This window comes from Mastomys coucha, unplaced genomic scaffold (assembly GCF_008632895.1).
Source record: "Mastomys coucha isolate ucsf_1 unplaced genomic scaffold, UCSF_Mcou_1 pScaffold20, whole genome shotgun sequence".
In the NCBI taxonomy this organism is placed as follows: Eukaryota; Metazoa; Chordata; class Mammalia; order Rodentia; family Muridae; genus Mastomys; species Mastomys coucha.
This window is the reverse complement of record NW_022196903.1, coordinates 136829785-136853116: the sequence shown is the minus strand read 5'-3', so window position 1 is coordinate 136853116 and position 23332 is coordinate 136829785. Positions and strand designations below refer to the sequence as shown.

The 23332-nt window shown below is 44.5% G+C and overlaps 1 protein-coding gene across 2 annotated transcripts in view; it reads left to right on the top strand.

Annotated features, from left to right (window-relative positions):
- Positions 1 to 23332, top strand: part of St8sia1 (ST8 alpha-N-acetyl-neuraminide alpha-2,8-sialyltransferase 1) — a 134739-nt gene that overhangs the window by 65777 nt on the left and 45630 nt on the right. For both annotated transcript variants that reach the window (XM_031383823.1, XM_031383822.1), the window contains exon 3: positions 19217 to 19326. In XM_031383823.1, the coding sequence (XP_031239683.1) occupies positions 19217 to 19326 (110 nt within the window). The remainder of the gene's footprint in view (positions 1 to 19216; positions 19327 to 23332) is intronic.

The window sequence follows — 23332 nt, the reverse complement described above, 5'->3', positions numbered from 1 at the left end:
GGGAATAGGAACTACTGATAAAAGGGTAGAGATGCTGCAGTATGTACATCTGTTATTATAAACAGATAAAAGGATAGATGGAAAGTGTAATGTGGGATTACGTGTTAATTTGCAGTAAACTGAGCCAGAGTTTTTGCAATGGATTGTCGTCTGTTATTCTCCAAAGTGCTATTGAAAAAACAAGACCAGTGGATCAACACAGGACTGTCAAGTAGTTACTGTCTTTGTTTTTAATTTTAATTATTATTTCCTTTTTAATTTATTATTATTATTTTTATTTCCTTTAACTTTTATTGCATTATGATGAGAAAAGTTACATGATTTCAATTTATCTGAATTTGTTAACATTTAAAAACATATTTTAAGTAAATAGAATTAAATCACATTCTTGTTTCCCTTTTGTACCCCAACTCCCAGATACCCCCTCTTCAATACCTACAATATCTTTTTTTGTCATTTCCTTAAAATTTATAAAATATTATAACATTAAAAATGAGTATTATAAAAGTTGTTTGATATAAAACAACAATCAATTTAACAGTCTTATGTAGGTGCTTGTCTACAGCAATAGTGAAAATACATGTTTTTCTCAGTATAAATTTTAAATAGCTCCAAACATATTAACTGTATATTTCAAAATAATACATCACTACTCGTATTTTCTTAAATTGACATAAATATATAAAGTCTTTTTGTTTGTTTGTTTATTTGTTTGTTTGTTTTGTATTTAGTAGAGTTTAAAATCTTGGCTCTTACTGTGGTACAAGCCCAAAATAAGAACAATTTTAGACATTGGATTTCATTGTAATAAGGCTGTAATTATTATTTCTTTATATGAGGGTTTTGTTTTCGTTTTTGTTTTTTGGATTTTTTTTTTTTTGCCTACATGTGCACCACTTATGAGCTTGGTCCTGTGAAGGCCAGAAGAGGGTGTGTGATCCCTTGGAACTGGAGTCACAAGCAGTTGTGAACTTGGGATCTAAGTCCCATTCCTAGACTGTCGTCAGAAGGGACAAGCACGGCCCACAGTTCTCAAGGTTTAGTTGTCCTGGATCACTTCTGAGGTAGCACTGTGTTCTCCTCATGGGCTCTGAACTTCTGACAGAATTCAGGCTGTCTGTAGAGAATGAGAATGAGTCCCATAAGGCTGTGGGGTTTTTCACACAAGATCTTTAGGTTTTACTCTCTGTTGTGTCTACCTCTGTGGAGCCCGACTACAACAGGCGAATCAAAAATCTAGGGGAAGGAGGGGACCTGGGCACATGGTTAATTAAAGAATTATCTTGGCAGCTTGTTAGAGAGTGGGTGTGTGGATATGTTGTGAAGTTTAGCATGGGGAGTGCCTTTGGGAGCAAGATAACATTTTGTAAATTGAAAATGAATAGTTTTTAAATATAAGATTGTGATTCCTCTTGGATCTAAACTCATGGTTTAAAAGCTTTAGATTCTTTATTAAGGTGGGAAAAAATGTTGAGACCAAGGTAATTATAGTTGAATTTGATAATAGTCTTCCTGCAGTGGCTAATCCACTCTCTCCACAATTGTGTTAATTACCCTTCACGGCTTAATCACCTCTGAAAAGACCCTGCCTCTTAATGATATTATATCAAGACTAAATTTCAACCTGCATTTTGGAGGGGACATTCAATCCACAATGAAGCTTAAGGAAATTTTGATGTATTTTCTTATATCCATTATTAACCTCAGGCTAGCATCTCCTCGGCTGTAAGGAGGAGTTCCCACCCAGCGTTCTCCTGAATTCTCCTGATGAGCTCCTTGCAGCAGATCAAACCTCCTCTCTGGCCCATTTTCCAAGTTACCTTTCTTTAAGCCAGTTAAGACTCTGGCTATTTGTGCTTTGCCTACAGCTCTTGACCGTCCTCCTATTCATTTTAAGACCAAGGCAACCGCCTTAGCTGCTTTCCACCTCCATTTGACCTGGCGTCCTCTAGGCCTCCAGGATCAAGTTCCACAGGGCTGCTCCTGTCTTTGTGCTTAATCTTAATGGTCTTCATAAATATGTGTGCTCCCTGATTTAACAGAGATTCTAACACATCGTCCCCTTTCCTGGGAGCTCCTGGCCTCTTCTTCATTAATTACTGCTTATGTTTTAGATTTTGTTTGAATTCTATTTTAGGGGAATATGTTTTGCTGCATTAGGGCCCTTTGTCCACATCCCTGGAAAGCTCTTGGAGAAGATACTCAATTAGGGGTGGTAGGGAGCTGCAGTATTCCTGCACATAGCATCGTCTTTAGAGTCTAATAGAGTCTCAATACATTTTAGCAGAATGAATGAATGAATAAATGAATGAGTTGATTCCCAATTTTCTTTTTCTCACAAACACATTCACATCCATCCAAGAAAGTTTTTTTTTTTTCATGTCAAACACATACAAACAAACTTGGTATCTTATTACTGCTCCTTATGTGTTCAACTTTCTCATTTTATAATTGTGCCCCGACCCCCAAATGCTCTGCATGTCCTATTTGGCTGATATGCCAAGGTCTCTTTTGAACAATGATGCTGCTCCTGCTGGTCTATGCTGTTGTGTAGAGACCTAAGGTTCATTATCAGAGTGGAGGTGACAGCTATACATGAGAAAAAGTGTGTTTGGGCAGCCCCACCCTGAAGCCTTTAGGGAGAGCATGCAGTTATCCTCAGCAGGGCTGCTACGGTGCGCTCCTTTTGTTACTGTGAGTATTTTTCTGTCGCCATGCTCAAATACCTACAGCAAGCAACGTAAGGAAGAGGGATGTGTTTTGGACTGCAGTTTGAAGGGACAATTCATCACGAGCAGGAAGGCGCAGCCTTGGGGCTGTGGCTAATGTGGCAGAAGTGGCAGGCACTTTGTTCACATGGTTTTGAACCAGGAAACCAGACAAAGGTCAACTTCCAGGGAGGCCCGCCACATTTAGAGACTCATTTCTTCTAGTCTGCACCTGACTAAAGACTCCACCACCTCTCCAAACAAAGCTCCCAGGAGAACAAGAGCTAAAAAACAAGAACCTGTGGGGAAGCTTTCCACCCTAGCCTGGATTTAACACATGGCTCCATGTCACTCCCGAGAAGTAATGTGTCATGACAAGGTCGCAGGTGTTGTGAAACACCCAATCTTGTGAGACACGGCAGGGAGAAATTGCTATTTTGTCAGAAGATTTACACGGAGACATCAGTGTGGCCCGTCTCTGTCCACCTTCCAACCAGCCATGATAAAAAGAGTATGGTGCAGAACCCTAAGGACCTGGCCTCTCCTCAGGCTCCCTGTTGCTGGTTTCAGCACTGATGCTATGGCGTGATGCTCCACCTTAATTCAGTCTTCCTATAGCAGATGTTTCTGGATCAATTTCCCCACAGAATACATGAGCGGGATTCATGTTTTTAAATTAACATATAGTCCGCATGTTTTCAAGTTATCTTGGCTCGGCTGGCGGAGGAGAATACCTTTTCGTTTTGAAGCACTGTGGAGCCGATATGTATGTCTAGGAAACGGGCCAGTTAATGCGGCCTCCCAGCGGCCCCTTGCAGACACAATCGTAAATTTTCAACTCCTGGGAACTTTTACCGCTGAAGAGGTTTCAGCAGCAAGACTAGAACAATGGGCCTTTGACTTGGAAGCTTGGTGACTTCTCTGGGATTAGTAAAAGTCATAAACATAAGTAACCTCCAGAAGTTACTTTTTTAGGCTGTAAGCACCTTCTAAGGAAATGGTCCTGAGAGAAAAGTGCCAAAGCGCTCTGCCATTTTCAAAAGCCAAGAACAGGTCAAGAAATTAAATAAATCCTAGACGCTGACTTCAGAATGTATCCAGTAGCTTTATGACTGACCTTTTGTTTGAAGAACAAATAGAAGCAAGGAAAGACTTAGAAGATGAAGGGTTATGGCTTCCGAAGATAAACACTGAGCAGGCAAGATTTATAAGGCATGAGATGCACGAGTGAGAGTCAGAAAACCTTGGGGAGAAAGGCAGACTGTGCTTCACTACTAAAGAGAAGCAGAAGCTGATGCTGTGGATCACTGCCATGTATGAGAACAGAACACACTTAGAGGGAATCACAATGGTGTTTGGGTTGTGCCAAAACCACAGGGCTCTCGCTTCTGCTTTGCCAGATGGTTGACAGAAAACTAGGAAGGCATGGCCCGGGGAATGGGAAGGTTGGGTGTGGGGAAGGCAAGTGTGTGAGGATGGCTTAGGGAAAAGTGACAAGAAGCAGAGATGTTCTCAGAGCAGTGTGGGTGATTGGCATTTTTATAGTTAAGACTTTGGTAGTAACCAAGACTAGGATTCCTACGTGCCAACCTTGGCATGTTCACTGCCATTGTATTTAATTACTAACATTCATTTATTTATTTATATTTATATGTGTACCTGTGCATGTGTGTACGCATGTGTGTGCATACCATTTTTGTGCAGGTACGTTCAGAGGCCAGAGGGAATCAGACCCCTGGAGCTGGAGTTATAAGCAGTTATGTGCCCAACCTGAGTGTTGGGAACCAAACTTGGGTCCTCTGGAAGAACAGCAAACTCTCTTAACCCCTGAGCCATTTTCCAACCCCTTATTTAACTAACATAATAAGCAGTAGAGGTATTTTCTCTTTAACAGCTGAGGGAAGCTGATGTTAAAGCACAGGCGATTACCCGTAGGGACCCACTGAGCGGTCCATGCCTCTGCTCTTGTGCTTAATGGACATAGCCATGATTATTTATACGACTTGGGTCATTTTTATAAACTGCACATCTACAAGACGGTTGTAGACTATCTGGCTAACATGAACAATACATGGAGGGTTTCCATATAATATCATTCCACTTCTTTGCAAAGTTTCCTCCGATGAAGTTATGCTCAAAAAGGGCTGAGGAACAAACTGGCCAGCCCCAAATTTGATAGTGCTTCTGTATTTTTCTTATCATGTTTAGTGTATTCAAAAAGCAGATTCAGCCTAAAAAACTAGGCTGTCTGTGCATTCTTTTTCTTTTAGAGTTGGTTAAAGGATGGATGAGCCAAAGGACCCTTCTAGGCCACTACCAGACAACCAACCAACCAAAGTTTCCCCCTCCTGAAGTTCTAGTTGGCAAGAAAAGGGTAATTTAGCCATCCATGAGAAATCCAAATACAAAGAGACCAACTTCTTCACACCAAGACACACCCAGACCATACCCTCCCTCAACCCAGACATTCCCTTCTTCATACCTAGACACACCCAGACCATACCCTCCCTCAACCCAGACATTCCCTTCTTCACACCTAGACACACCCAGACCACACCTTGCCACACACCCAGACACACCCAGACCAGGCTCTCCCTCCCTCAAAGTCAAACAGAGAAAGTGCCCTCACAGGGAACATTGATGCCAGAGAGAAGGTATAAGAAAGGGCATATGCAAGAAAATAGGGTCAACATGTAGAAAAATAGACATTCTGGCAACTTTCCAATTTTGTTTCCATTCATTGGTTAGGATTTTATACCCAGCATAGGTGCAAATACAGCAAGTTGAATGTGCGTTTACAGTCAACAGAGACTGACTGAAATCTGTTCCCCACACCTCCAATCTCTTTCTTCTTTTTTGGTTCGTTGAGACAGGGTCTCAAACTGTAGCCAAGGCTAGCCTGAAATTCACTATGCAGTCCATGATGACTTGATCATCAATTATTTTCCCAAATCCGCCTCCCAAGTTCTAGGATGATTCATGTTTAACAAGAGTTCTTAATGAACCAGATTAGCATGAGTATGGCTTGATGACATATATGTAAAGATTCCATGATGAAATCATCACTTTGTAGGTTATCCTGACCAATCAGAGATAGGAAGAAGAACTGGTAAGCATGCCATTTTAGAGGAGTACACTGTGTAAACAGTTTCAATTTTAAATCTGTTTTTATTTTAAATTAGAAATTGAAGATACATTTATTTAAAAAAATGGGTTCAGTCACCTAAAAATGTAACATTTCTAGGTAAAATATTTAGGAAAGAAATGAAAATCTACAAAAAAATGTAGTGTATTAGAAAAATACACCTCACTGAGTATTTTCATAATTTGATTGTGGGTGTATGCCCACTTGTGTACAAGTGTGTAGAGACTACAATAAAGTATCAGGTATGTCTCTCTGCCTTATTCCCTTGCCCAGGAATACCTCCCAAGACCCTAAACTTGTTTTGGCTAGGCTGGCTGTCGGGAGCTTGTCTTCTCTCACTGTTGTTCCTCTCACAGGCCACAGGCCATGCCCAACTGCTCTTTGCTGTAACTTTGTTTTGCTTGGGTGCTGGAGACTGGATGTGGCTAGGATTTCGTCCTAGAAGGCTGTGGACCCCAAGTCAGGATTTAACTCATCTCTTTTGAAATCGAAATCTTTGTCTTCATCTGTTTATGTGACCCTGCCTTTCCCCTTGGATGAATGTCCTGTAAAATGATTATACTGTAACGAAGTCTCTCACATTATAGTGTAATGAGATATGGAATAGCTTGTTGAATTTTTCATGTAGAAATAGATGAATACTTTATCAGTATGACCCAGGAAAGCCGGATGAGGACGCTGAGGCAGCAATGCGCAGTCTTCTTTGTAAATAGACCTTGTTTGAACATCCACTCACTAGCTGAGCACATGTAAGGGTGTCTCTTAAGGAAATGATTGGATCCGTGCTCAAGGTCATGGGGCAGCAGGAGAGATACTATGTGGACTGGGTTAATAAAGTTATCTAAAAGATAGCTAAAAGTTATCTAAGAGAGTGTCTAGAGATTTCTGTAAAATTATCTGGTCTTTATCATCCATATCAAAGAGAGAACAGACTTGGTTGATAACTACCGCCCCGACCCCCAATCACTGCCACAACAATAAACAATCCCTATTCAAAATTTTTTTTGTTGTCAATGAAACTTATGATCCTCTGCCTCAACCACCAAAGGGCAAGGATGATAGATGGGTGTGTGCACCACCATCATTCAAAGGTGTGCAAAAAAATGGCAGAGAGCATTCAACACTAAGGAATTGATTAAACTGTAAATCACATTGCAGTTTAATAACATGCTGGTATTGTGAAACGGAAAGAGATTCATCATACCTCACGCCACCCAGGCAGAATGCAAAGGATTGGTGAAATGAGTCTACTTTGGTTTAGAAAGCTTAAGAAACCTCAGCAGCACAGGGCTAGGGAACCCGCAGGGAGTGATAGGTGAGCATGTTTCACCTGTCATACTCAGAGGAGCTTTTCAGAATCCCTTTGGAACTTTCCTTTGTCATGTACAATTCGGGGTTTGCCCTGTAGAATCCTGGGTGTATCCTTGTCAAACTGTCTTCTAAAGATCCACCCTTCGCGTGAGCTTCAGGAAAAGAAGGGAAGTTTCATCCCTAGGCACGAAGTTCCCTAAAACACGAGTGCTCCCTTATTTTTCTGAATAATTTAGGTTTGCCCTGCCCATGACTACTGCACTAGTAGCTGAGTGTACTGTAGGATTGCCTGAGTTCTAGAGAACCACATACAAACCACATCTGTCCTCCAGACGGAGTTAATCTGGCTGCTACTATGTTAAAAAACCATTTGAAGCATATGCCAACATTTTGTGTCTGTCTGTACATGCACATGTTCGTGTGAATGCACATGTGTGTGAAGTCAATCTCAGATACAATTCTTTGAGTGCTGGACACCTTGGTGTGTGCATGGGAGGCTTGAACCCGTGCATTCCCATGTGGAGACTAGAACAGAATACCCAGGCTCTTCTTCTACTGCTTTCTGCTTCTCTGCCTTGAGACATGGTCTCTTACTGAACCCAAGGCTTGCCATTTCTCTGGCGTGGCTAGCCTGGCAGCAAGCTTTCAAGATGTAACTGTCTGTGACTCCCATGTATCTACAGATGCATACAACCGTGTTCAGCTTCTATGACTGGTTGGAATTTGAATAGGTGTGGACAGGGTATGGATATTGGTCCCTGAAGCTGAAATTGGTCAGAGAATGTTCTGGGGCCCAGTATTATCTACTTTTTCTATTTCTATGACCAAATACCTTATGTGAAAAAACATAAAAGGGATTGTTATCTGGGTTTATAGTTTGAGAGAGTAGCTATCATGGAGGGAAACCACTGTGGCCCGAGTGTGAGGCAACTAGTTACAGGAATAGCCAGGAAGCAGAGAGAGATGGAAACCTCTATTTTTCCTAACCCGTCCCCTTTTCAGTTAGAGACCATCGATGATAGAAATGTGCAATCTGAGGATGTGGATCGTCCCTCCAACTGCAGCCTTTCTGGAAACACACACACACACACACACACACACACACACACACACACACCACAATAGAGGCGGGGAGAGGAAGAGGTGTGATTGTCACCGGTAGCAGACAAGAGAAGACTGCTCACACAGTTTATAGATAACTGACAGCCCTTATTCCAGCTGGCTAGGACCACACCCAAGTTTTGGGGGACCTAGATCTGGCCCCAAGTATCCAGAATGTAGGGTTTTTAAAGGCAGAAACCCCATCCAGGCATCTTGCTGGGCTTCAGTTTGAAGCAAGCAGTTTCAGGTTAGCTGGAGCTCGTTCCACATCAACAAGTATTTAACAGAAGCTAAGCCAAATTATCTAGGACAGCCTAACGTTGGGTTCCTAGAACAGAGCTGGATGGCTTTCCTTGGGATTCTCCATCAAAGAGATTGAATTCTAGTTGAACCAGAAATGGCCTGAGCAAGAATACAAGATGGAGGATCCTCTGGACTGTCTTCTCCTGTCACTCAATGAAGACATTAATTCTAGTCCAGTTGACAGTGATGTGTGTGAAAGTTTGGGAAATATCTGATTGATGTTATACAAGAGTATTATGGGACATTTCCAATATCTAAGCTCTACTTAGAGATCCCCTCAACAGTATGGGAGTGAGACTGTATTAATACTTTTCTGTTACTGCGATAAGACACTGACCAAAAGGAACTTGACAAGAAAGGGACTTCTTTTAGCTCATGACTCTCAGCTCACACTCTGTCACTGAGTTCCTAACTCTACCAGGTTAGGACCTCAAACAGGAACCTGGAGGCAGAAACTGAAGCAAAGACAATGGAAGAATGTTGCTTGCTGGCTTGGTCCCCATCGGTTCATCCTGATTTCTTGTAGCACCCCAGACCAGGGATGGCATCACCTCCAATAGGCTTGGCCTTCCTGCATCAATCATTAACCAAGAAAATACCCAACAGGCTTGCCTACAGCCTGATCTTATGGATACAGTACTCAGTTGAGGTTCCCTCCTGTCAGATGACTCTAGCCTGTGTCCAGTTGATATAAAACTAGCCAGTCCAGGTACCAGAAACATGTGTCATAACTATTGGTGCTGATGAGCTCAGTTTCTGGAGACCACATCATGAAGAGGGCATAGACTGTGTCTACAAGGCAGAATGAAGTAAGTTGACATAGGATTGTCGGAGGGAAATATAGAGGCTCAATGAATTATGTGCTTGGAGACTTATCAGGGGAGCTCCTGGTGATGTTTGGGAAACCTTCCTAGGAATAAAGGATGTTCAGGAGTTAACTTCACTCCCTTTAGTGCTGTTCAGAGAGCTGGGGAAATGCTTGGAGAGTCATTCCTAAAGCGAAGCATCTGAGCCTTCATTTCTTTGTTGTTTAATAGATAAGATAGTTACGCACAAGACAGTCAGTCTTGCTTTCTTTTCTCAGTGCCCATATTTAGTTAGTGGGCAATTTGATCTTGGTACTGTTAGTTCAAGTCTCTAATCTATGAAACCGGATTAACAGTTTAGCAATCCACTGGCTAACTATACGATGTTTATAGCTGAAGACAAAATGGAACTCTTAATTCATGTGACCAAAATTTACATGAAATTCTGTTTAACAGAACAAACAGCAAGCCAGAGGTCAGGATCTTCTGACCTGACTGTTTGCACAGTGCCCAGTCGCTGGTGGCCTGACAACAAACGTTGGTCAAATGTCCTTAGTTGAATGTCACTTGATGTCTTGATTTTGGGGGAACGGGAGGAAGGAGTCCTGTTGTGTCCCTTTCAGTGGCAAGGTCACCTCTAGAAATGTGAGAAAACAGGAAACCAGGGACAGGCACTCATGCTGCGGTCAGCTGTGTCCTCCCACCTGTACTTCGGTGATGGTTTTGTTGGGTGTAGGGGGCAGTTTCCATGAACTGCCTTGTTTGGAAACATCAACAGAGGCTTCCAGCTTGAGACAAACTAACAGGCAGTACACCCTAAGCTCTCTGCAGTGCTGAGGGATGATTTCATCTGGTTCTGTATAGATTTACAAGCCGATGCACACAGTTCTGACACACAGCTCTCATGACTCATTGAGCGTAAATGAATTCTAACGTGCATCTAATCTGCTTGCATTGTCAAGTGCTCCTTGAGCTTGTGAGCATTTCTTGTCTGGTACAGTACCAGCAGATCTGAAGGGCAAAAAACCAATCATGTGGGTAGAGGATGGGGTAAGGAAAGCAGGAGAGGGGGCACAGGGATGCTGGGCACCTGCCTAGGCCATGTGGGCACAAAAGAAGTTCACACTGGTGGAGGGTTCTGGGTACCTTGGTGAAGATCTGTGTTAGGGAACGTGGTGGGACTTTTAGTTTGAGAATGAGTGTCTTACACCAGACCTTATTTTGGAGAAATTAGGATATGAATGACTATTTGCTATGGGATGAACTAAAGGCCGTTTATGTGTAATCAGTAACTCCCCGCCCCACCTCTCTCTGTGTGTTCTCTTAGTTACACTGAGGGGAAGAACTCAAGGCCTCTGAGGCAGTAGATGTTGAAATGATTTGAAGACAGAACCAAATAGAAACCAACTCCATTTCTAGCCTGTGGTACCAACGCACAGTTGGTTCATACAAAACTAAAGCAGTGGCTGTTGACCACGTTGTGTCTGGTATGGTGCCTCAGCCCTCAGAGTTTACGGAGTGGGCCCCAGTGTCACAAATGAGAAGCCCAAGGGATTGTGCTTCAAGAGAGTGGGAGGAGCCAGTGAGGCTGGGAGTCGGGTGCAGGCCGGCGAGGCTTAGGGGCCACATTCACTGACACAGTGGCCCTCACCCTTTCTATCTCTGAGACCCTTTAGTACAGCTCCTCATGTTATGGTGACCCCCCAAACATAAAATTACTTATTTTGGTACTTCATAACTGTAATTTTACTACTGTTATGAACTGAAATGTAAATATTTTTGGCGATGGAGGTTGGCTAAAGTGGCTGCAACCCCCAGGCTGAGACCTGCTATGTTAACAGGCAGGTGTACCTTTCCTACCCTTGAAGAACCTCTTCATGTTACTTCCAATGAAGGCAGTGCAAGTGTGGGGGCTTCCTGATCTCAGCGACCATGGAGAACACTTCCTGCTGCTTTGAAATGTTACTGCTCTTCCTATTTCCTTATACCATGAGGAAAATAATAGCTCTAGTCGTTTTGATGACTTCTGAAGTGTGGCCACGCACAGGCCTGCCGTAAGGTCCGGCCTCTGTCACTGCTTTGCCATTTGGGAGACAGGAATGATGTCAGCACTAAGTAGTTAACTTGTCATCAGCTATAAGATTTTTCTAAAAGTCTCCTGAGTGGTCACGTGGAGTCAAATCTTATGGAGTTGTATTCTGAGCTAACAGATGAAATCGAATATGCAAACTTTCAAAGCGTTAATCTTTATAGTTGCTTGAGCAACACATTTTAATGGACAAAGTATCTAGTTTATGATGGGCAAGCAAGCAAGAGGTCCTGAGTTCAATCCCCAGCACCCACCTAAAGACTGGGTATACTGTTTCCTTGAAACTCCAGTTACCAGTGTATAGAGGCAGGACGGTTCCTTATTCTCTCTGGATGGCAGACGTACTAAAATGTGCGAGCTCCAGATTCAGTGAGAGACCCTGTTTCTACAAGAGTATGTGAAGAGTGGTTGAGGAAGATACCTAACATCACACACACACAGACACACATGCACACACACACACACATGCGCACATGTACACACATACACCTGTACATGCACACTCACACACAGATATACAGACACACATATATACTCACACACAGACATACAGACAAGCAAGCATACATACGCATATACACATACAGACACACATGCACATACATACACACATTTACAGAACACATGTAACACACACATACATATACAGACACACATATGCACACATACATACACACATACACAAACACACACACATGCTCACACACACATACATAAGTAATAGCACATAAATATTCACTTCATTCAATTTCCAAAGTTTGCGTGCTTTGTAGAAAACAATGCCGACTCTCCTTTTGGAAATCACAATGTTGTTAGCAGAGAGGAGAGTACAAATCTTAGCATTAACATTTTCTGGGTAAACGTTCTTACATAATTGCAAAACTGTTCTGCAAATATTCTACAGTCAGTACTTACATATCCCTAGAGAAAGTTTGGGGTAATATTCAACAAAGAATTCAATAACTAACTATCTGTAATAAGAAGCATTTTCCTTGAAATAAATGAACTAATTACTAGATGTTTTTCATCACAAAAAATGCACACACACGCAAGGAAGAACACAGCTGAAATTGCTTTGAACTTCCAAAGGCTTTGTCGAGTGGCTGAAAATGCAAACCCAATCTGTGCCGAGTTTGCATTGGCCATCGGATAGATGCTTGCTAGGGCTTCCTTCTGGAAAATTGCTCAACCTTAGTTGAAGAAATGAAGCAGTTGGGTAAGAGAGCCAGTTCTATGCATCTGAGGGATATTGGTGGAGGGTTGGGGCTTAATTGATGTGTTGCTTCCAATATAATTAGGTCCTTGAACAGGGCGGTGCAATTAGATATGTTGAGGGGGCATAATTAGATGGGTGGATGATAGAGTAATTACATTCATAAGAGGGGGGCTATAATTAGATGTGAAGAAAGGAGGGGGTATATTTGGATGCTTAGGTTGAGGGTATAATTAACATATGTGCAAGAAATTAAATTATGTGTGTGGGTGATATATAATTAAGTATGGGCATCCATCTCCAGTGGTAGGTGAGGGGACAGAGAAATGACCGGTCTGGGGGCAGTGACGTGTATGTTGATGTCTTTATGGTCAAACCCCTGAAATGTTCATGAAGGAATGTTGGCATATGTTTTGACATGGTGACTAATAGCAGTTGGTGTGGTGGCGACAACCTTTTGGGTCATTTAAAAGGTTAGCAAAGCAAACTTCTACTTGTCTGACATGATTTCAGCTCTCTACTTAATGCTGGCAATCAGTCTTTCCGGTAGTCTCGTAATTTTTTTCCCCAGATTTAATTTGTAACTGGCAAGGAGAGCTTGCTCTCTGTTGCCATCAAAGAGAACAGAGGTTGGAGGGAAACAGTGGACTGACCAGTAGTGGAACCTCATTACTCTCACTGCCGACAAAAGCAAGAACACTTCCCTCCCTCCAGCTTTACCCCTTCGTATGGTGTGAAAATTAGCATCAACTCTCGACTAAGGGAACTCCACCTGACATTCCATGTGTAATGAAACCAGCAAACCTTCACTTATGGCAGCTTAGTTATTTCAAACTTCTAAGTTCCTAAGTAGTTATGATATCCACCCTACAAAGGGGCAACAAAGAAAGGGTATGGACCATAGCTAAAAGAGGAACTGTAAAGTGGTGCAGGAAGGAGGGAAGAGGAGGAGGAGGAGGAGGAGGAGAAGGAAAAAGAGTCAATGGCAGGTAAAAAAAAATCATTCAGCATATTGAAGAACATGACCTCAAAGTAGGAAAGTACAGTGAGAGTTCTAACAATCAGATCTAATCTATATTAGAAAGCAAAATCTAGCCAAATGGGAGCAAAGAGAAGCAGAACTGAAATCAAGGAGAGCGACAAAACAACAGGAAACAAACACCCTATTTTATTGTGGTTTTCTTGTGTTTTGGCACTTTTGGTCCGATGATGAACCGTGATATGGAAGTGCTAGCCAGATGAACCCCTTTTTCCCAGCTTGTTTTTGGCCATGGTGTTTCATTGCAGAAATAGTAACTTAACTAGGATACTCGTTATAGACAACTGTTGTGTCTAAGAGCTGTGAGTAGGGACACTGACCACTTTGTACCAGCAACTGAGGTCAGAGCACTGGCTCTGCTTCTGGCCTCTGGGGTGGGTGCAGGGGAGGGGCGGTCCTTGACCCTGCTCTCCTGTGTAGACTGCTCCGGCAGTGGGGGGAGGGGCAAATGCATCTGGCTTTGTGAGTGACTCTGGTTAGCGATTTTTCATTTACTTAATTATAAAGCCATTTAAGGGTGTTCTGCCACTGGGAAAGCACAAGCCCCCAGGCTTAAGTTTTTAGATGTTAATGGATTTTTTTTTTCTACAGTCCATGTTTTGGCCAGGAATATTTTCACAGTTGTCTGTTGGAGTTTGTTGCTGACAAAATCTTCTACCTTCCAAGGCTGGCAAGGCAAGATGGTTCAACAGTAAAAGCCACTTGCTATTCAAGCCTGGTGGCCAAAGTCTGATTCTTACAAGTCGCCTAAAGTTGGAAGGAGAGAATGAAAGGTACAGAGTTGTCCTCAGACCTTTAACAGAGCACCATGAGGGAAATTTGTGCCCTCAGCACATATTCGACAACACAGATAACTTTTTGAAAAAGTCTCCTAGCCTTCAGAAGTATTTCACTATTGTTCCTGGTGCAAAACACCTGAGAGTCTGATTTTCTTTTGCACCCATTTACTAAGTCCCAGAAAGACTATCTAGTGGATGAGGAGCCGCAGCCTCTGCTCAGTGCTTCAGACCTGCACATTTTTGCCTCAGCACTCTGTATGGTCCTGTCATTTAGTTAAAGCCTGGTTTGTATTCTGTTAGACATGAGGTGTAGGAACTGGGTGTGTCCCAGCTTTCTTAACAGCTCCAGTTCATAATAGATGTTTACCAATGTTGTTGAATAAACATAGAACCTACCAGAGCTAGAAAGAGGCCCAGATGGTGCAGTGTGTAGAGGATGGTAAGGTGTGGGGGGCTTGCCGGTGAGACCCTGGTCAAATCACCTTCAGTTTAGCAAGTGATAGGACTTGTTCTTCAGGTTTGGAGATAAATTGATCTGTCTGCTGCTTCAAAAGGAAATTCTACTTTCCATCCAGAAAGAGCAGGAAAAGATCATTTGTATTTACCCTTGAATTAAATGTCATTGGCTCAGCCATTTGGACACTCCATCTCCAGTTGGTGGCACAATCTGGAGATAGTTAGGAGGCATAGCCTTGTTGGAGGCTGGGCATTGCTGGAGGCCAGCTTGTGTGTTCGAAACCTCTACTTACCTGCTGTTTTCTTCTCTTCTTCACACTTGTGTTTGAAGAATCCTGCCTCCATGACTCCCACCAAAATGGACTTTATCTCTCAGGGTCTCCCCCTTAACAACTAAGGCATTGCAGCTTGCATGTATAAATCCTACTATGAGTGGGGAATACCTGGAATTTTCTCCTCTGGCTTAATGATCATGGCATGCCTATGTAAGACCCTTATGGTATATATTCACAAATTGATGACATTTTTCTTTTGGTGTATGTTTTTCTATTATATATCTGAGTAGATATACGTTTATATACCTCCACATCAGCAGACTCAGGTCAATTTTCTTACTGCTGCAACTTTCCTGGTCACTTGCGGCCAGGACACCCATGGCCTCCATGTTGCCCAACCCCATGGCAGATTCAGCATTATTGCCTTTCATTTCTTAGGCGCACTTGATGTATTTCCCCCTTTCTCAGTCACTGCCTTCCTTCTGCCAGGTTCCCTAAGACCTCTTCTTTCTGTTCTGACCCTGGGCTCTTAAGTCCAATATCTGGTCCCTCTCCATCTCTCAGTCCACACAGACCGGATCCTGGTCCCTCTCCGTCTCTCAGTCCACACAGACCGGATCCTGGTCCCTCTCCATCTCGCAGTCCACACAGACCGGATCCTGGTCCCTCTCTGTCTCTCAATCCACACAAACCAGATCCTGGTCCCTCTCCATCTCTCAGTCCACACAGACCAGATCATGGTCCCTCTCTGTCTCTCAATCCACACAAACCAGATCCTGGTCCCTCTCCATCTCTTAGTCCACACAGACCGGCTTCTTGCCTGGACTAGGCCACTTGGCAGTCACTTGACTTTCTCAAGACCCTGCTTTTAATCATCCCCCAGACTTGCCCCTGCTGTGATCTTCTAGAGCACAGGAAACAGCAGGTCACCTCCTGAAGACACAGGCATCATTCAGATCCCCCAGTCCTTTCTTCCTCTGCTTTCTTTCCTTACTTCCTCTCTGCACACCAGCAAATCCCTTTGGCACTTCCTGCAGAATCCCTCCAGAACTGAGGACTTTCATCACCTCTCTCACCTTCTTCTAGGTCACTAAACTCCCTGGATGTCAAGCAGTGGCTTGTTCACACTTCAGCATGGATCATAATGCTACCTCCCTGCCTGTTTCCGTAGACTTGGCTCTTATCCTGGAATAAAAACCACTGTCTTTATGGTTCCTTACCCAGCTCACTCACCCAGTCCCCCACTCATTTCCTAAGAACTCTCCTCATCCTGCTGACTCATCTGCAGACAAAAGAGGCTCATGTCCCTCTAGCTCACCCCAGGAACATTCCCTCCTCAGGGTCTTTGCACCAGGAGACCCTACCCAGAACTTTGTTCACACATTCTCAAGTTCTACAGACATCTGCTCGAGGGCGGGCTTCCTGTGTGCGTGGCTGGTCACCCTGCTGACCTTGCAGTTCCTCTCAGGAAGTCTCTGGACTCTCTCATGCCTATCCCCTGTCTCTCTCTACAGACTACCTCACCATCTGTTCCACTGTTTATCTCCCCACATTCCTTCACCTTTCTCTATTTTCTCTAGTAGAGTGTGAGTCTCAAGGGTACATGGTTTGTACTTGGTCTCCACCACTCAAAGGTCACAATAGACACTTTTGGGGTATACACACCAGCCTACATGAGCATTGGAGCCTAACACTCCGTCTCACTGATGATAGATCTCACTGTGGTTCAAGTGTTGATTCCAGATGTTCCTTTGAGGAATGACTGAGAGAAGTGTATGTTGTCCTGAGTGGAGCTGTCAGCTGTGAGCTGTCTTCCATTGCAGCCTCTCCTCAGGCACCCCACTCTGACCTTTATAGGGGTGATGGCTGCTGTGGTAACGCAGGCAACTCTTTCCTTCCAGTGGGCAAATACTTAGGCAGTACGCTTCGGACACCACATATTTATCACCAATATTTACGTAGCTCTGGCTGCTCATTTTACTGCTAGGAACGAAGGAAATAAAATCTTCCCACGTTGGACTAATTGCTTCCTTAAGCTACCAATGAAAGCAGAGACACTTGGGAATTTTTTTTCCTGGTTGAGTTATTACCTCATGCCTAGGCAAGAGCCTTCTACTGTATATTCAGGAGCTAATTCCATTTTGTCTTTGATATAGTCAGTATTATTTGTATGCTACTCACCCAGCATGGCCTATCACTCTAGTCATTTCCTAGACCAGTCGTGTGTTTACAAGGTCTTTCCCCCAAGAAGTCCAACAACTGTGTTCTGTTCCCGTTGTGTCAAGAAGCCCTGGAATCTGGCCGTTCTTGCTGACCCAGCTAGAAGGGGCCAAATGATTCATTTCACTCTCAGGGACTATTATGGGTTTCCATATTCCCCGACGCTATAAATAGCACCCCAGGCTGGAGCGCTTGGGCACACAGGACATTTTCTTTGCAGTCTAGCTGAATATTTACAGGAGAAAGTCACATGCTGTCTGGTTTGACACAAGTCACCTGTCCCTTAATGGCTCCTAAGCTCCACAGAGAACCACCCAGGGTGTTCTGCTTACAGTTTTCTTCCAGCAAACATTATTGCCTCTGTTTATGCATGTGGGGGGGGGGAGAGGAAGAGAGAGAAGGAGAGAGAGAGAGAAGGAGAGGGAGAGAGAGGAGAGAGAGATAGGAAGATGGGGAGGGAGAAGGAGAGAGAGAAGAAGAGAGAGAGGGAGGGAGGGAGAGAGAGGAGAGGGAGAGAGAGAGGAAGAGAGAGAAGAAGAGAGAGAGGGAGAGAAAAAGAGAGAGAGAGAGGGAGGAAGGGAGAGAGAGGAAGAGAGAGGGAGGGAGAGGGAGAGAGAGGGAGAGAGAAAGAGAGAGAAAGAGGGAGGGAGAGAGGAAGAGAGAGAAAGATAGGAAGAGGGGGAGGGAGAGGGAGAGGAAAAGAGAGAAAGAGAGGAAGAGAGAGGGAGGGAGAGGGAGAAGGAGAGGGAGAGAGATGGAGGGAGAGGGAGAGAGAAGGCCAAAGGTCAACCTTGTATGTCTTTGTCAGTTGCTTTCCATCTTAATTTTTTTAACTTCCTCTGGAGCTGATGATTCTGGCTGGCTAGTGAAGGCTGGAATGTTCCTGTCTTCAACCTGCCCCCCTCATGCTGAGATTGCAAGCACACACAGGCACACCCAGTGTGAGTGCAAGCGTGGCTCGCACCCAGTGTGAGTGCAAGTGTGGCTTGCACCCAGTGTGAGTGCAAGTGTGGCTCGCCCTTAGGTGCTCATACTTGCTGTGCAAAAACACTTTACCGACTGAGTGATCTCCCCAGTCCTCCCCTTATTCTTCAAGTGACAAAGCTTTGTCTGTGTGCTGGGGTGCAGTGCCACCCTCTCCTTCTTGGTGGCACGCCACGGTTGGCGTGGCTTTCTCTTCAGCAAAGTCAACATCTTCATGGTACAGTTTAGTGTGTGGCCTAAGCTCACACTCTTGTCACCCCACACTCTCTTCATATTCCTCACCATGAATCTTGAATCTTGAAGCCTCTGACTCCCGTGTTCTTCTGGTTTTCCCAGCAGTTAGCATAAGACACACCCAGAAACCTTCAGGGAACGAATGGCTGCTATGTCACTGGAATCACACAGGAGAACAGGATTCCTTTGACGCTGCGACCTGTTTGATGACTTTAGAAACCATCCTGTGTTTGGTTTGGACTTTTCTGCTTTCCCTAGCCAACATCCTGTGCTAGGTACTCAGCCAATTTGAGAAAGAAGAAAGAATGTTACATTTAAATATATTCTAGGGAATATATGTTTTGTTGTTGTTTCTGTTTTGTTTTATTTTTTCCCCCAACAGAAACAGGCCAGCCTGTTTCCCGAGTCAGTGACACCCTTCTTCCTGGTACTCTTTTTTTTTTTTTTGCCCTGCTGGGACTTCCTTCAAATTCCTCAGGTCTGCTGTCAATAATGATTTCAGAGCAGTTGTGTGTTCTTTGCAGTGAAAACCCGCCTTGTTTTCTGTTGCTAGGCAACCCCCTTCCAGCTGCCATTGAAGAAATGTGCGGTGGTGGGAAACGGTGGGATTCTGAAGATGAGTGGCTGTGGCCGACAAATAGATGAAGCAAATTTTGTCATGCGGTAAGAGAGAGCACTCACAGTGTGGCCTCTGACTCCTCCCCATTTCCCCAACCCTTCCATAAGCCCCCGGGGCCTTTCAAATCTAGTGGCTTGCAAATAATTTTCTGTCGCCTGCCTGTCTTTAGCTTCTCTTCAAGCCGGTATACAAGAGAGGTTAGGAGTGCACTAAGGTGAGGCTAGGGAACTTTCCCCAAGAAAGTTCAAACCCAGAAGGCTCCCTCAGCAGAAGTACTGCTCTGCTGCTAATGGGGGCAGCGGGAGCAGCGGGAGAAGCAAGCGTGAGGGCTCAGATCTTCCCTGAGATTATATAGTTGGGTGATTAAGACCTTGAAAATTGCTCTTTCCTCAGGGCTAACTCTGTATGAATAAACATTTCAGTCATTGGAAGTGTATTCTTCTCTTCTTTGTTTTTCACAGAAGTATTTGAAAGAGCCAGTGCAATTTAAAGTCGGGGGATTTGTCTGTGTGTGACTGAAACTGGCAAGAAGGGTGAGGGAGAGAACTTCACCTAAGAAGGAAGCTTGGTCAAGGGATGAGCAACACAGGGCGTGAGCTTTGGCGAAGGACAGTGATAAAAAATGCTGAGCTTGACCAAGGGAAGACACCTTCAGACTGTAGATGGCTGAAGTCTGAGCCATCTACACAGCACAGATCCCTGTGCTGGCCGAGTCCGAGCAGACACTTCGAGGGCACAGCAAGTGACTGCCTTGGGGACAGATGGAGTTTGCCTAGCTAAGGAGGAAGAAAGGTGGAGTGTCACAAGGGAGGCCTCTAGATAGACAACCTGTGAGGTGACATATCCAGAAACCAAGTCAGGCTAGAGTGGGCTCTGCAGCGAGCAAGTAGGAGCAAGGGACAGGGTGGGGTTGTGGAGTCGGGGGTAGGGAAATGTAGAGTAATTAATGAGCTCAAGGCTAAGCATGGAGCCAGCAGTACAGAGTTCAGCTTATCTGGGACATAGTACAGAAAAGGAAAATATGTCTCCTTGAGGGAGCGAAGGAACATTGAGAGGTCAGGAGAATCTTTCAGATGAACCCCAAACTTTCAAAGACATGGGAACGACTATGGGCCAGGAACCTAAGGATACTATAACCAAGAAGGACTCAAGTTCGTTCGACTCTTGGCATGTACATAAAAAGCTAGGCATCTCCGTAAGTTCAGACCCAGGAAGGTGGAGACCGGAGGATGCCTTAGGCTTATAGAGCAGCCAGTTTAGTTGAACTAATGAGCTTCAGGTTCAGTGAGTGACCCTGCTTCAAAATATACAGCAGAGAGCGGCTGCAGAGAACACTGTTGTAACTGCCTGGTTTCTATATGCACACACACACACACACACAATACATGCAGACACAAACACATACATACAAACACACACAAATACACATGCATACAAAATACACACACAAACACACAGAGACATGCACACATATAAATAAACACACACACAGACATACAAAACACACAGACACAAGAACACAGAGATTCAAACACACAGACACAAGAACACAGAGATTCAAACACACAGACACATGTACACACAGATACACACACCTATACACTAACACACACACACACACACAGAGACAATCACACACACACAGAGACAATCACACACACAGACAATCACACACAGACACACACACAGACAATCACACACACACACACTCCCCACCTGCATGTATGTGCAGGATGGGGGTGAAGTTCTAAGAACTCTAATCCCTATTGGATCACTGTCTGTCTGAGAGATTCTGAGGTGGGTCCATTCCCCTAGAGAGTCCCACACACCCTCTTAGAAGAGAGCTACTTTGCTATCAAGACACGTTTTCACTTGGTGAAACTTGAAGGGCGGTGTGGCATGGAGGTGAGGAAGAGGTAGTATCCTTCCACTCCTGCCTCTCCTGCAAGTGGTGCTCCAATAGGTGCTGCTTGAGTGTCACGGAATATGGAAGAAGGTCAGAAGAGATGTTTTAAGTCAGAAGAGTGGATGAAATCCCATGGGAGACAGAGTCAGAGGAGGGGGGCAGAGGAGCCCAGCTGATGACAGGCACCACTCCAACCCCTGGCTACTCCATGAGGTTGAAGAGCTAATAACGAGCACAGGGTTGGGAGGTCACTCCTCATGGTTGACCAGATCCGTGCCTGTGTGGTGGTGTCGGGGTGAGAGAGTGTTTGCAGAGGGGAAGGGGGCATGGCTCAGTCAACCCTGGTTTCCTATAGCTCTATGGATCCTGGGTTGTTGTTATCGTTGTGTTTGCTTCCTTTTCCAACCTTCGAGCTGTTCTACAGCACACTTGAGGTGCTTTGCTTTCTCCAAATATTCAGTGAAGAAAAGTTGGAAGGGCCTGGTCCAGCAGCTCCAGGAGGCATGCGGAATTGCCATGGTCCTGTCCTCACTGACCTCAGCTCTCATCATGTCCTACACGCTGGTCCGTCTTGCTGAGTTCTCCCCTTAAATTGTTAACCTGTTCATCCAGGAGGGTGTATACTTACCCTGGGGGGGGGGCGCGGTAACTGCCTCATCCAGGGCAGGAGGTCTATCCTAGGAGGTTTCATTTGCCTGGATTGAAGGGCTAAGAACTTACTCCTGCACTAGCACCCAGAGTGTAGACACAAGCTGAGAGCAGAGATGCTGGTCTCTCTTCTTGCTCTGAGTTAACCATGGCCCTAGGGAGGGAGGCTTCAAGCTTCTTAGTAGATTCTATTACTCCTGATGTGTGTGTGTGTGTGTGTATGTGTGTGTATCTGTGTCTGTGTGCATACATATATTTTCTGTGTGAGTGTGTGTATATGTGTGTTGTGTATGTAAGTGTATGTTTTGTGTGTAAGTATGTGTTACGTGTGTACATGTGTGTCAGTGTGTTTTGTGTGTGAGTACGTGTTACATGTGTACATGTGTGTATGTGTGAGTGTGGGGGGGTTGTGTGTGTTAGAGTATGTATTTTTTGTGGAGTGTGTGTTGTATGTGTGTGAGTGTATGTGTATATGAGTGTATGTGTGAGTACATGGGATGTGTGTTACATGTATGTGAGTGTATGTGTCTCTGTGTTTTGTGTGTGTGTCTGTGTGACTCTGTGTGTATGTGTGAGACTACCATTAGCAAGATGAATAACATAGAGAAGAGCATGCCTAAGTACCATAGGGGATCATCTCGTGGTATCCCATTTATCCCATTTATCACAACTAGGTTGTGTCTGCTGTTGATATCACACAAGCTCATAACTATTGAGTGCCTGGATTAGCGTCACTGTGTAGCCTTCAGTATAATGCTCACAGGATGAGTGAGGTGAGGAAGTAGACACTGTTCAGAGAAGACATGGGTATTCCCAGACCTGTGTGCCCAGTAGACACGGTTCAGATAAGACATGGATATACCCAGACCTGTGTGCCCAGTAGACACGGTTCAGAGAAGACATGGGTATTCCCAGACCCATGTGTCCAGTAGACACGGTTCAGAGAAGACATGGGTATACCCAGACCTGTGTGTCCAGCAGACACGGTTCAGAGAAGACATGGGTATACCCAGACCTGTGTGTCCAGTAGACACGATTCAGAGAAGACATGGATATACCCAGACTTGTGTGCCCAGTAGACACGGTTCAGAGAAGACATGGGTATTCCCAGACCTGTGTGTCCAGTAGACACGGTTCAGAGAAGACATGGGTATACCCAGACCTGTGTGCCCAGTAGACACGGTTCAGAGAAGACATGGGTATTCCCAGACCTGTGTGTCCAGTAGACACGGTTCAGAGAAGACATAGATATACCCAGACCTGTGTGCCCAGTAGACACAGTTCAGAGAAGACATGGGTATTCCCAGACCTTTGTGTCCAGTAGACACGGTTCAGAGAAGACATGGGTATACCCAGACCTGTGTGCCCAGTAGACATGGTTCAGAGAAGACATGGGTATACCCAGACCTGTGTGTCCAGTAGACACGGTTCAGAGAAGACATGGATATACCCAGACTTGTGTGCCCAGTAGACACGGTTCAGAGAAGACATGGGTA